Source organism: Bombina bombina, chromosome 3 (assembly GCF_027579735.1).
Source record: "Bombina bombina isolate aBomBom1 chromosome 3, aBomBom1.pri, whole genome shotgun sequence".
Classification (NCBI taxonomy): Eukaryota; Metazoa; Chordata; class Amphibia; order Anura; family Bombinatoridae; genus Bombina; species Bombina bombina.
The window spans coordinates 446,416,019-446,431,755 of NC_069501.1; the positions used below are offsets into that span (position 1 = coordinate 446,416,019).

The following is a 15,737-nucleotide window of genomic DNA, read 5'->3' on the forward strand; positions in this document are numbered from 1 at the left end:
TGATTGGCTCCTCTAAATAAGGCAAATGGTGGGTGGAGTTTGGCTATTGAAAAATAATTGCAGTCAAAATATATTAATTTGTTTTAAGAACATTAGGACTTAGCTGATATGTTATTCTGTAGCAGCAAATCAGAAATGTCTTGTAATTACAAGGTGTCTGCTGTCCCTTTAAATTATTTTTAGTACACTTTGATTACACATTCTATATTAACTCAACTCATACAGTATTAACCCTGTATTCTCTGTTGTATTGTTATTTAATAAGTAACAGAAGATTTGATATATTAATACAATTTACTACTGTAGGGACCTTAATTTATTTAATTCCTTAATTTATTTAATTCCTGAAAACCCCTTAGGATACGTGATGTACATGTAGCTGTTGTTTAGAGGTAAAAAAAAAGAAAAAAAAAAAGATACTGTGCAGAAATGGATCCTTTGACAGACTGCTAAAGCGTACCTCCCCTTGTATCTCAGAGGCTTTCCATGACAGGGAGGTGAGGGTTTTTGTGGGTAGAGGGTTTTGAGGGTGGGGCTCTAACCATAAGTACTGTGCAGGCCAGGGCTATATTTACTGGCAGACTGCTAATGTGGCGACCCAGGAGAGTTAAAAGAAGCCCATAAATATTGTGCAGGACTGGGTTCCCTGCAGATTACTACAGTGGTGACCAGAGGTTTAAGTAGACCTCACTGGGCCCCAGGGCAAAAGCTGTGGTGAGCTCTACATTTCAGCAGCCCAATTTCTACCTATCTGTATAAGTTGTGCCAGCTGCAACATAGAAAAGGGAACTGCCCCTCTGTGACTATGAATCATCCTTCCCTCATGGTTATCCTGTGCCAGAGGATCTGCAACTGGGCAGTCTTTATGTACAAATACTGTGTCAATTTTTTTTACACATCAACACTGTGATGGTCATCTTGGAACCGCTGCCTCTGTATAGTAAGAACAAATCTGCATACCCCTTTGTGTGTCCCAATGATGTCTCTAGGAATTACATTTAAGGGGCACATCAAGGGGGCCCTCCAGTAATTTGTTGGTGGGCATGCAACAGGAGGGTGGGCCTTGGGCAAGGTCAAGAGTCATACAGGAAACAGAGATAACTACCATAGACTTCCAAATTAGCCAACGACTGGTGTCGTTATTTCAAATAGTGTGACATTTGTACAAAGCATTTGTGGGTCTCTCCTACTCTCTAAACAATCCTTTTTCACATTTTCTGTTTATTTCTCTCTTACCTTACTTTGCTACTGTTTTGCTTATGCAAAATTACCTTGCCTTCAGGTTCAACATGATTTTGCATATACACCTGAGAGCTTATTTTTCAGGTGCAAACATGTCTGTGATTCCTTTACTGACTCTTTTTTTTTTTTTTTTTACATTTATTTAAGTTACTTATGTATATTGCATGTATTTTGTAACTATTGATTACAAATTTCATTACAAAAAAATAAATCAAAATTAAACAAAAATAAAAATAAATAAAAAGCAAAGCAACAAATAAATATTATTGTACATACTGTACCTTTGTTTGGACAAGTGAAGCCCTTTGAGTTCTCATTTCTTGGATAATATAATAAATACTGAAGTTCATAGGTATAATCTGAAACAGATCATGATAGTTTGTTATTGGTTAGTGATATATAAATGTGTATTTTGTCTCATGACTTTTATCACTGTAAGGAAATAAACATTATTTAAAATATTTTTGATTTTTATCTCAACAAAAAATTATAAGAAACCCACACAAACAAATACACTAATGTAGTTATATTGTGAAAATGCTGAGATAATCTGCAATAATTTTGAATGAGAAAACACAGGGATACAACCAACATTGCAAATATATAGGATATTTACTTGTTTGGGTTGGGGCAGGGGATTCGTTATCTAGAAAACAAACGCCTGCTAGGTGCTACTTTAAAGGGACACTAAACCCAACATTTTTCTTTCATAATTCAGGTAGAGAATACAATTTTAAACAACATTCCAATTTACTTCTATTATCTAATTTGATACATTCTTTAGATATCCTTTGTTGAAGAAATAGCAATGCACATGGAGGCATCTATGATCTATGTGCAGCCACCAATCAGCAGCTATTGAGACTATCTGGATATGCTTTTCAGCAAATTATATCAAGAGATTGAAGCAAATTAGATAAAGGAAGTAAATTAGAAAGCTGTTTAAAAAAGCATACTCTTTCTAAATCATGAAAGAAAAAAAATTGGTTTCATGTCCCTTTAACCCATTTGTGCTGATTTGAACGGATGTAAACACTTGCTGGAAAAATTAAATCATGCAATGGTCAATGCGATCGCATGATTTCAATACCTGGATTGGATCATAGGGGACAGCCTATGCTGCTAGCCACACCCCCAGTCAGATGTTTTATTGCACAAATAGGGGAGGCTGCAGGACGCCATATAATGTAGGATGTTCCATGCGGTCCTAACTGCGTTAAAGTCCAGCGCTGTTTGGCTGGCATGGATCGCCTTAACAACATCTAGGAGTTAAGCATTAGAATATTTTTAATGTAAAGGTTGTCTTGCTATGTGGTGGTGGTGGTGGTGGGGGGGGCTCTAAAGAAATGGCAATGGCTTGATCAGTTTCAATTTCTTTCTAGATTAGTCTTTGGGCTAGATTCATAAGTATAACTGTACTTTGTAATGGATTTTTTATTTGTTTTTTGACACTTTTTTGCTTTGCAAAACAGTTTACCAGAGCCCTGACGCGGGTTAACTTTAATTGCGTCCAAGCAATAGCGTTTACTTTCAACTTGTAATACGAGCGATAAACCCGACACTCACCAACATTTACTATAAACCCATTTTCGCTTGCGTGTAACTGTTAGAGCACCACTCATACTCTGGCCCTTATTCTTTCAATAGGGTCAGAATAAAGAAATTGACACCGAGTATTCAATCGTAGACATGGAAATTATTTTCTTACTATATTTAAAGAACAGATGTATGCTTAACTAACATGCAAACAGAAGTCAAGTCTGGGTATAAAGTTGGTTGTAAAAATATATATATCTATACCTGTATATATTCATATAGATATATAGGTATAGATATATTGGGCCAGATCACAAGTGGCATGCTATAGGACTCGACTGTAGTGTAAAGTGAAAGGGGTAAAAAATGTGCACCAAACACAACATAAATACATTAAAATAAAGTGTTACACTCATATATACACTTTCTGATAAAAAATATTCTTATAAATATTAATATATTAAATATGTGTATGGGTGTATAAATATATATTGTATTAATGTGTTTATAAACAGTATGTATATATGTGTATACATACATATAGAATCAGTGAAAAGGGAATGTCAGTTGAAGACCTCAATGTCAATCTGTGGGTCTAAAAGTATTTAAATATTCAAAGCAAGCCTACCCACGTCTGTGATACAAGGACCGTCTCGGTTACTGTTTTGATGTGTACACTATATGAATGATACACATCACAGTAAATGCTTAATATGCATATATACACATGTGTCTTTGTTATCCTCGATCATAATATTATATGGAAAAGTTTTTCTACACTTTGATCAGCATGTTATGATTATCATGATGACTTTTGTCTTTTCTCTAAATATGTGACATTTCGTCATATAATTTTCTTCTTTTTTTGATGTTATTGATTCTTGCTTTTTATGTATTGTTTAGTAGCTGCATGGTTAACATGGGTACTCATTGATTCAACAGGGTAGGGCGTTTTGTTATTAGAAGTAACCAATAAGGTTTCTTAATGAGTGTTTTAAAAGGAAGCAGAGAGATCCTAATACCATTAGCTATGATTACGGCATAAGCCGAAACGCGTAAGCCAGGTGGTGTTACGCTCTCCCTGAACATATGCTGTTTGTCTCTTTTCCTTCATTTTTAAATTGGAACAATAAAGTTTTGGATTTTATACGAACTGTCCCACTTCACTTCTTTCCTATACATACATATATACACATATAAATATTCCCACTCAAATACCTTAAAATTTGAAAAAGAATTTTTAAGCAATTTTAATATCTTATAATGGGCCAGATTACAAGTGGTGTGCTATTGTTAGTGCGAGTCGCGATAAGCAATATTACCACTGCTCTAACTTGTGCGCATATTACAAGCTGAAAGTAAACGCGTTCGCTTGAGGGCAAACAAAATTGACACTCGTCGGGTTTGCACGAGTGGAGATTTAGTATAAAGAGTAAGAGTTGAATAAAAATATCCAACAAACACCACGTAAATACATTAAAAATAAAGTGCTACTCTCACATATACACTGTCTGATATAAATTAGGAATGTAAATATTAATAGAAATGTTATAGAAGGGTTAAAAGGTATATGATATATGACAAGGTATTTGAATGGAAAGGGCTATAATGGATATATATATATATATATATATATATATATATATATATATATATATATATATATATATATGTTTGTGTATGTGTATGTGTGTATATATTTATATATGTGCATATATATATATACACACACATACATACATATAAAAACACATATATGCACTTTGGAGCCCTTTCCACTCAAATACCATAAAAATGAAAAATACTTTTTATTCAATTTTAATATTTTATAACATGTTTTACTGTGTATTTATTGTAAATATTTTACATTCCACTGTTCTTTACATAGAAGAAAATGTTCTCAGTATTTTTAAATATATATATATAGCTGTATATATATATATATATATATATATATATATATATATATATATATATATATATATATATATATATATATATATATATATAAACCTGTATATAGTCATATATATATATATATATAGGTAGATATATTGGGCATGCTATTTATCGTTTTTGCTAGAAGTAATCTTTTTAAAAAATTACTTTGAGCAGTGTTTGCACACCACTTGTAATCTGGCCCTTACTGTATAAGCTTAATAGAAAAACAGATACACTAGTTCAGCTGAAGAGGCTGGTGAGGCCAGAGGGGACTTTTTTGTAACTGAAATTTGAGGAGAGAAATACTTTTACCTGTCTTGGAATAAAGAACTGTTATTTTTTTCTTGAGCCTTACCCCATCTTTCAAAAGCCTCCAAATATAATCGATGACACAGATAACTCCTGTTCTTCCACAACCAGCACTAAAATAGTAACATCATTATTAAAAAGTTAAAAGCAATCATATACAGTCTTCAAGATTAGTGCAATGTATACAATTTCCACCTCTAGTGCAAACTGGTCTATTTAAACTCAGTGATTTGATTGTAAGGGAAACTTACCCATACTACTCATGTCCATTTATGTCACAGCCATCTGCACAACATCTCTAAAGTCTGTTCCTTTCTAACATCAGACACCACCAATACACCAGCTCACTCTTGCTTCCTGCATTGACTACTTCAACACATTCGGCGAGATTATGCCAACACTGCTTTTTTCCTAACGCTGGTATTACGAGTCTTGCAGGTACAGGTGTACCACTCACTTTTTTGGTCAGACTCGAAAATACCGCAAATCCACTTACGTCAATTGCGTATCCTATATTTTTAATGGGATTTGCCTAACGCCGGTATTAAGAGTCTTCCAAAAAGTGAGCGGTACAGCCTCTCCTGTCAAGACTGAAACCGCCGCCCTACCGCATCGCAAACATTACTTAAATTTTATTAACCCCTAATCTGCCATTCCTAACATCACCGACACCTACCTACATTTATTAACCCCTAATCTGCCGCCACTATATTAAATTTATTAACCCCTAAATCTAAGTCTAACCCTAACCCTAACACCCCTAACTTAAATATAATTTAAATAAATCTAAATAAAATAACTATCATTAACTAAATTATTCCTATTTAAAACTAAATACTTACCTATAAAATAAACCCTAAGCTAGCTACAATATAACTAATAGTTACATTGTAGCTATTTAGGGTTTATTTTTATTTTACAGGCAAGTTTGTATTTATTTTAACTAGGTACAATAGTTATTAAACAGTTATTAACTATTTAATAGCTACCTAGTTAAAATAAATTCAAATTTACCTGTAAAATAAATCCTAACCTAAGTTACAATTGCACCTAACACTACACTACAATTAAATAAATTACCTAAACTAACTACAATTAAAAAAAATTATCTAAAGTACGAAACCCCCCCACTAAATTACAGAAAATAATAAAATAATTACAAGTTTTTTAAACTAATTACACCTAATCTAATCCCCCTAATAAAATAAAAAAGCCCCCCAAAATATTAAAAAGCCCTACCCTATACTAGGGTAGGGTATTTGTACTTTTTTTTTACAGGTAATAGAGCTGATTACTTTGTGACAATGCCCCGCTATTTGTTTTTTTTTTTTGTTTGTTTTTTGATTTTTCAAAAGCTTTATTAATACTAATTCTCAGAGTTACAAAAATAAAAGTACATTCTTCATTATTCATGTTTACAAATAAACTTCTTATAGTACCATCTATAGTTACAAACTAACGAATACAGAGTTAACTCTTATAGCTAGGGTTCACATAATTTCCCTAACAACAAACACCAGTAATCTTATCATCTAATATCTTAAACATAACCTTCTTCTTATATTTAATATATACAGAAAGAAGAAAAAAGTAAAAGATTCCAAATATATTAATTATAGGATATCATGATAATAATGGGGGGGAGAGGGGGGGAAAAGAGGGGAAAAAAAAAAAAAAAAAAGGAAGGGCCCCCCCCTCTCCATTTCTTTCCTCTCTCTCTCTCTGACTCCTCTACCATCCACCCCAATTCTGCGGGAATAATCCTGCTATGATGTTAATCATTACGTATTCTGTATTCCTGAACGCGGCTATCAATTGAATTTGTATATTCAGAGGTAACGATAGGATTAACTTTTTCCATTTCTTAAAAAAGAATTCTTCTAGCGGACTAGATGGTTCTCGTGAGTCATATTGTTCTAACATACACTGTTTAACTACTCCATTTTTACATGCCACCGCTATAAAAAAATTTGTAATTTAGTATAGGGTAGGGCTTTTTATTATTTTGGGGGGCTTTTTTATTTTATTAGGGGGATTAGATTAGGTGTAATTAGTTTAAAAAACTTGTAATTAATTTATTATTTTCTGTAATTTAGTGGTTTTTTTTTCGTACTTTAGATAATTTTTTTCAATTGTATTTAATTGTAGTTAGTTTAGGTAATTTATGTAATTATAGTGTAGTGTTAGGTGTAATTGTAACTTAGGTTAGGATTTATTTTACAGCTAAATATGAATTTATTTTAACTAGGTAGCTATTAAATAGTTAATAACTATTTAATAACTATTGCACCTAGTTAAAATAAATACAAACTTGCCTGTAAAATAAAAATTAGCCCTAAGCTAGCTACAATGTAACTATTAGTTATATTGTATCTAGCTTAGGGTTTATTTTATAGGTAAGTATTTAGTTTTAAATAGGAATAATTTAGTTAATGACAGTTATTATATCTAGATTTATTTAAATTATATTTAAGTTAGGGGAGGTGTTAGTGTTAGACTTAGATTTAGGGGTTAATAAATTTAATATAGTGGCGGCGACATTGGGGGTGGCAGATTAGGGGTTAATAAATATAATGTAGGGTTTGGCGATGTTGGGGGCAGCAGATTAGGGGTTAATACATATAATGTAGGTGGCGGCGGTGTCCGGAGTGGCAGATAAGGGGTTAATAATATAATGCAGGTGTCGGCAATGTCGGGGGTGGCAGATTTGAGGTTAATAAGTGTAATATTAGGGGTGTTTAGACTCGGGGTTCATATTAGGGTGTTAGGTGTAGACATAAAAAGTATTTCCCCATAGGAATCAATGGGGCTGCGTTAGGAGCTTTACGCTGTTTTTTTTCAGCCGGCTCTCCTCCATTGATTCCTATGGGGAAATCGTGCACGAGCACGTTACACCAGCTCACCGCTGACTTAAGCAGCGCTGGTATTGAGGTTAGATGTGGAGCTAAATTTTGCTCTACGCTCACTTTTTTGCGGCTAACGCCGGGTTTCTAAAAACCCGTAATACCAGCGTTACTGTAAGTGAGCGGTGAGGGAAAAATGCTCATTAGCAATGCACAGCCTTACCGACACAATTCGTAATCTAGGCGATTAGTAATTGGCTTTTACTGCTCTAGATTTATTACTATCATTTGAATGCCTCTGCAAACCTGATCCAGCCAAAGCATTGAATCTACATGAGGGTCAACACACTGCCAGACCCTATACTAGCTTCCATAGATAGCAGAATACAAAATCCCAGCCTAACCTTTAAAGGTTAAATTAATATTGTTCTAAATAATTACCTAACTTCTTCTGCTGCATTCCTTAATGGACCACTCAATTTAGTAGAATTGTATAATTTTATTATTATTATTCTTTATTTATAAAGCACCAACAGATTTCGCAGCGCTGTCCATGAGTACAGTGATAAAAGTACAACGGTGAGACATTACAATATAAGACAAAATTTAACAAACAAATACAGGGGGTTTGATTGCCCTATTCCTGTGGGAACTTACAATCTAGGTGGGTAAATATTAACAAGATCATAATAGAAAGACAATGAATTAACACCTAGAGGCCTATTTACTAAAGATCTTGCGGACCTGATCTGACAGTGCGGATCAGGTACGCAAGACCTCGCTAAATGCGGAGAGCAATACGCTCTATGCATTCAGCAATGCACCAGCAGCTCCCAAGAGCTGCTGGTGCAACGCCGCCCCCTGCAGATTCATGGCCAATGGGCCGCCAGCAGGGGGTGTCAATCAACCCGATCGTACTCGATAAGGGTTGAATTCCAGGGATTCCTGTCCGCCTGCTCAGAGCAGGTGGACAGGGTTATGGAGTAGCAGTCTTTGTGACCGCTGCTTCATAACTGCTGTTTCTGGCGAGTCTGAAGACTCGCCAGAAACACAGGGCCACAAGCTCCTTACGGAGCTTGATAAATGGGCCCCCTACTCTGAATTTTACATTTATTTTTCTTTCTCCCATTGTCCGACCCCTGTATCCTTTGACAGACATCAGCCAATCACAGACTAGTATACATATACCCTGTGAGCTTGTGTTCATGCTCAGTGGGGTATTGTTCCCCAGAAAGTGTGTATATAAGAAATTTGATAATGGAAGTAAATTGGAAAGTGTCTTAAAACTGCTTGCTCTGTCTGAATCAGAAAAGTTAATTTTAATTGACCTTCTTTATTCCTCTTCCACTATGACCCTCCCATATCCACCAACACATTTTTCCTGTATTATTCTTTTTACTTTCTTAAAACTCATTCATAGTAGTGTAACACTTTGCACCTTAAAATCTTCCACATGCTTAAAGGACCAGTCAACACATTAGATTTGCATAATCAACAAATGAAAGATAACAAGACAATGCAATAGCACTTAGTTTCAACTTCAAATGAGTAGCAGATTTTTTGATAACAAATTTCAAAGTGATGTATATTTCCACTCCCCTTGTACCATGTGATAGCAATCAGCCAATCACAAATGCATATACGTATAGTCTGTGAATTCTTGCACATGCTCAGTAGGATCTGGTGACTAAAAAATTGTAAATATAACAGACTGTGCACATTTTTTTTAATGGAAGTAAATTGGAAAGTTGTTTAAAATTACATACTGTATCTGAATCATGAAAATTTAATTTAACCTGAGTGTCCCTTTAACCAATGTGAATACATATTCCCCTTGTGTCTATCTTTATTTGACCCCTGATAATAATACCATCTTACCTATAATCACACAAGTTAAAGGGACATTATAATGTTCATTGTTCCAATTAAAAGAAAATGCTTCAAAATATATTGCAGTGCTTTTTTTATTTTGAATAATGAATGTTCTTTTGCTGAAAAAAAAATAATACCTTTTTTTCTGTCGGAGTTGTACAGTACATAGAACATTCAGACAGAAGGTCCAAATATTAGTTACTGATATTATTTATGGATCCAATAATATATTAAATGACATGGTTTAACATAAAAGTCTCTCTCAGGGAAAATATAATAACCTATTTACTTTTTAGCTTTGAATTGAAATAGCTTTTTACCCAGGAACTTTTTTAATGTAGCTAAAGATCTGCAAGGCTGTCTTCTGCTCACCTGCAGTGGATGCAAATCGGAATGTTGTCATCTTGTTGGAAAAAATGCATGTCTTTTATGAGATCTAAAATATGGTCTACTGAAGAAGGTACATCATGGTCAGGCCAATTCTTATAATGAAGTTGGTGGACTATTCGTGTTTCCTGTATGCGCAATAAGCAGAAACAAATGTGATACTGTGATAATATTTTTCCACACATTTTAAATGAAAAAAAATCAAATAATGAGTTATTAGTCACTTTTATTTTAGTTACCCATGATACAGAAAAAAAGCAACCAATAAGTATAATTTTCTCTCTCTAACTTGTGACCTACAGCAAAACATTAGGGTCCAGATTCCTCTTCACTCAGTTACGTCACATCTGTCTTTCTACAATTTCCTCATGGATATCTTTGCTCTAACTTCAGCTCATACTCTCAAAAACTAGGCTTTTATTTAACTCTCACCCCCCCCTATCAGAGACACCCTATACCAGATATCTCTCAAAACTTCAAAATATGAATTAACTCACTAATTTTATCTAATGTTGATTTCTCTTGTGTTGCTCCTATTCTTTGAATCTCTCTCTACGCTGCTCTATCTGACTATCTCCTACGTTGCAAGGCTGTAAGTGTTTGTTGGAAGCCCAGATATTTAGATTTAGGCTTCATCTTGACAAAATAAATCTTGAACTGCCTTGTCTCTCCACTGAAACTAAAATCCACATGACAAGCTACCTCACACTTTTTGTCTCCTTAGCCTTTTAACCTATAGATTCTCTTGCATTCATTTGTATTGTTTGGTTTGATTTATGCATCACTATTTATTTTTACTGAGGTTAAAGATCAAAACATAACAGACCAATTATGATCAGTTGTCATTCTGTACTTTTACTATGTATCCAGTGCTACTGAATTTGACAGAGCTTTACAAATCAATTATAATAACAATAACATAAGGACATGAAACCCATTTTTTAATGAAGGGGACTCCACTTTCAATCGAGAGCCTTATGTCATATTATAGTAAAGGGGTTGGTAAGGGCCTGTTAAGAGTTACTAGAACCCCAAACTAGGAGCAATGCTAAAAAAAATTAAAACTACCTTTCATTTTGAAAGACATAGGATCACTCATTTGAAATAGAAGGATTGCCTTTTTCAATAAGAGGTCTCTTTTGTGAATTGTGGGATTGACAGAGGGGCTAACCCCTTGATGATTGTGTTCCTTGCTTATGGTTCTAACAGGTGTTTACTATTGTGAGGTATAGTGTGTGTTGCATGTTATTAATAAGGGTCTTTGTAGCCTCTATCCCCCATTTAGTAAATAAATTAGGTAGGTTATTGTTATTTTTATGTCAATCAATTACTAATAACACAAGTATGAGAACCAAAATAGGTAAAAGGGGCTCCAATCTTTCCAAAATAGGGTTTCATAATCTCTCTGTTGCTTATAATGGGTGATAGGAATCTATAAGAAACCCCCCCCCCCCTTTACCAAACACCTCCCTAAAGCCATACTAGGTGATCTTCATTACCATGGTGATCACATGCAAATGAGAGTGGCATGTAAACTCCAATTTAAAAGAGGAGAATTATCTCTTTTAAATAAGGCTTCTCATTCACCTCCATTTAAATTAAAGTGGAAGACAGAAGAAAATCCCTTATTTACAGTGGAGCATGTTTCAACATTTTTAATGGCGATAACAAGCATCCTAGGTTATAAGAGGAACTTCTCCCTAATTAAATGAGGGGTTTCTTATCCATCTAGGTCAAAAGGGGTGGAGATATGATCTGCCTTAAAGGGCACTCCCCTGCTTGCACTTTTTACAGGGGATTAAAATTTTACTGTAATCACCTGCATCATAGAGGAAATTTGCTCAGAATCTGCATTCTGGTGATTTGCAATATTGCTATAGTATTAAGTCAATGAAAAGTATTAGGGGATTTACTAACACAGTGAGAAGTTTACTCTTCTGATGGATTGGAATAAACCTCCCTATCTAAAAACTAAGGGCTAGATTACAAGTGGAGCAGTATTTTGCATTTTCCATATAGTGAAAACTCCGCTAGGATTTAAATTCAACTTGCTCTGATATTACAAGTTGAAAGTAAACATTTTTTTTCACCAGCGGTAACCCGACTAGCGCAAAAAGTCGAAACTCGAAAATTGTGATCGCGTTTACACATTCCCCCATAGAAGTCAATGTAGAAAAAATTGGGAAAAAAAACCTCCCCAATCTCTCACACAAACACCAAAATATATTCGCAATATCGCTAACCCAACATGAAATTATGAATATTTCATTTCCCAATGCTATTTATGTAACAGAATATGTTCTATTTATTCATAAATAAATATTTATAGATATATCTGATCTTTTTTTAAGCAAATATATATTTATACCTATACCTATATATATATATATATATATATATATATATATATAATATATATATATATATATATATATATATATATATATATATATATATATATATACACAGTATATATATATATATATATATATATATATATATATATATATATATAATATTATATATAGGTATAGATATATACAGATATATATAGGAGTATCTATTTATAAATTTATAAATACTTAAAACATATTCTGCTATGTACAGAACATTGGAATGTGAAATATTTACAGTAAATAGATAATTAAAAAGTTTATTAAATATAAATATTGCATAAATATGCTTTAACATGTTTTCAGCTGCTTCACAGGAAAAGGCTCCAATGCATTTTATATATGTCTATATATGTATACATATACAGTATATTAATGTTTTTATATGTGTATATATGTCTGTAAATGCATACTGTATATACACATATAAATACATTAATACATACTTATACATATACATATATATATATATATATATATATATATATATATATATATATATATGTATATATATAAGTATTTAGATATGTGTATGTATGTATGTATCTCAATGTTAAAGTCCTTTGCAGCTTTTTTTTTCTTCTTTTTTTTTTCTTACACCGAGATCTCATATCTTTGAGCCCTTATAAAAAAAAATTAAAATAATTTTTATTAGATATTTTTATTATGAGTATAACTGTACTTCGTAATGTATTTTTGATGTGTTTTGTGACAATTTTTATTTTCCGAAAACAGTTATTTGTTGTAATATGAGCACAATTTTACACGGAGCACAAATTATCGCGAAAACCCTCACAAAATCGTATGCGCACCACTTGTATTCTAGCCATAAATATGTTAGATAGGTTATTGTTTTACATAGATTGTTACAGTGTGAAATAAACTGTGTCATCAGCAACTGAACTTACTCAATATCAACACACATTTCTAACTATACAACCGTTGAATTATTATTCACTTACATTGCCATATGTTGCATGCAGGGTCCTGATAACATAATCAGTTTTTTTCTCCTCATATTTCTAGAGAGAGATATTATAAGAATACTTCAGTGTGTGAAGAAAATAAGTCAATGAGATCAAATCTGAAGCATAAGCCACTTACACATGTGATGATAAATGGACCGAACTGTAGCGCTTCGGGTCCCAACTCGGCCCAGTACCGCTCACACTTTTTCTGTGGAAAATTTAAGAATAACACGTCAGACATTTTAGAATATATTAGTTTGACATTCAGACAATGGATTGCATTATTCATTGCTCTAACATTATATTCTTGTTAGGCATAATAATTCATATAAGTCTACTAACCATTTATTTTTAAAAAATGTCTGAGGTAAAGCCTAGACACCACTATGTGGTCTTTTACTATACTTTTATCTGGCATCCACAGTCTCACTTTTAAGACACAGAGGCCTAGATTACAAGTGGAGCGCTACTGATACACAGGGTGCTCTATCTATAGTGCACAGTCTTGTATTACAAATCAATGATAAAATATACTTTCAATGGATAGTGTGGCTGACTCTTTTTTAGCGTATCCTATACTTTCAATAGATAGCACAGGGTGCACTATTATAACTCATATTACAAGTGGTGAGTTATTTGTTGTGTGTGACATAATAGCTCTTAAAAATGAGCGTGCTTGGAGATCTGAAGTATTATGTTAGGGCTAAAGTAAAAGCATTATAAAACACTTTTATAATATATAAAAGAAGTTCTTGTGTATATACATATATACATATTAAAGGGGCAGTAAACCTAGAAAAACATAATTTATGCTTACCTGATAAATTCCTTTCTTCTGTTGTGTGATCAGTCCACGGGTCATCATTACTTCTGGGATATAACTCCTCCCCAACAGGAAATGCAAGAGGATTCACCCAGCAGAGCTGCATATAGCTCCTCCCCTCTACGTCACCCCCAGTCATTCGACCAAGAATCAACGAGAAAGGATAAACCAAGGGTGAAGTGGTGACTGGAGTATAATTTAAAAGATATTTACCTGCCTTAAAACAGGGCGGGCCGTGGACTGATCACACAACAGAAGAAAGGAATTTATCAGGTAAGCATAAATTATGTTTTCTTCTGTTATGTGTGATCAGTCCACGGGTCATCATTACTTCTGGGATACCAATACCAAAGCAAAAGTACACGGATGACGGGAGGGATAGGCAGGCTCATTATACAGAAGGAACCACTGCCTGAAGAACCTTTCTCCCAAAAATAGCCTCCGAAGAAGCAAAAGTGTCAAATTTGTAAAATTTGGAAAAAGTATGAAGCGAAGACCAAGTTGCAGCCTTGCAAATCTGTTCAACAGAGGCCTCATTCTTAAAGGCCCAAGTGGAAGCCACAGCTCTAGTGGAATGAGCTGTAATTCTTTCAGGAGGCTGCTGTCCAGCAGTCTCATAGGCTAAACGTATTATGCTACGAAGCGAAAAAGAGAGAGAGGTAGCAGAAGCTTTTTGACCTCTCCTCTGTCCAGAATAAACGACAAACAGGGAAGAAGTTTGGCGAAAATCTTTAGTTGCCTGCAAGTAGAACTTGAGGGCACGAACTACATCCAGATTGTGTAGAAGACGTTCCTTCTTTGAAGAAGGATTTGGACACAAGGATGGAACAACAATCTCTTGATTGATATTCCTGTTAGTGACTACCTTAGGTAAGAACCCAGGTTTAGTACGCAGAACTACCTTATCTGAGTGAAAAATCAGATAAGGAGAATCACAATGTAAGGCTGATAACTCAGAGACTCTTCGAGCCGAGGAAATAGCCATTAAAAACAGAACTTTCCAAGATAACAATTTTATATCAATGGAATGAAGGGGTTCAAACGGAACACCCTGTAAAACGTTAAGAACTAAGTTTAAACTCCATGGCGGAGCAACAGCTTTAAACACAGGCTTGATCCTAGCTAAAGCCTGACAAAAGGCCTGGACGTCTGGATTTTCTGACAGACGCCTGTGTAACAAGATGGACAGAGCTGAGATCTGTCCCTTTAATGAGCTAGCCGATAAACCCTTTTCTAAACCTTCTTGTAGAAAGGACAATATCCTAGGAATCCTAACCTTACTCCAGGAGTAACCTTTGGATTCGCACCAGTATAGGTATTTACGCCATATCTTATGGTAAATCCTTCTGGTAACAGGCTTCCTAGCCTGTATCAGGGTATCAATAACCGACTCAGAAAAACCACGTTTTGATAAGATCAAGCG

At 34.1% G+C, this 15,737-nt stretch overlaps 1 protein-coding gene across 2 annotated transcripts in view; it reads right to left on the minus strand.

The window, feature by feature from the left end:
* The window catches only part of LOC128653408 (tyrosine-protein phosphatase non-receptor type 22-like), a 290,064-nt gene that overhangs the window by 116,833 nt on the left and 157,494 nt on the right, over positions 1–15,737 (minus strand). For both annotated transcript variants that reach the window (XM_053706667.1, XM_053706666.1), the window contains exons 6-10: positions 13,628–13,699; positions 13,486–13,545; positions 10,116–10,258; positions 5,075–5,141; positions 1,524–1,601 (exon numbers count right to left, since the gene is read on the minus strand). In XM_053706667.1, coding sequence (XP_053562642.1) covers positions 1,524–1,601; positions 5,075–5,141; positions 10,116–10,258; positions 13,486–13,545; positions 13,628–13,699 — 420 coding nt within the window. The remainder of the gene's footprint in view (positions 1–1,523; positions 1,602–5,074; positions 5,142–10,115; positions 10,259–13,485; positions 13,546–13,627; positions 13,700–15,737) is intronic.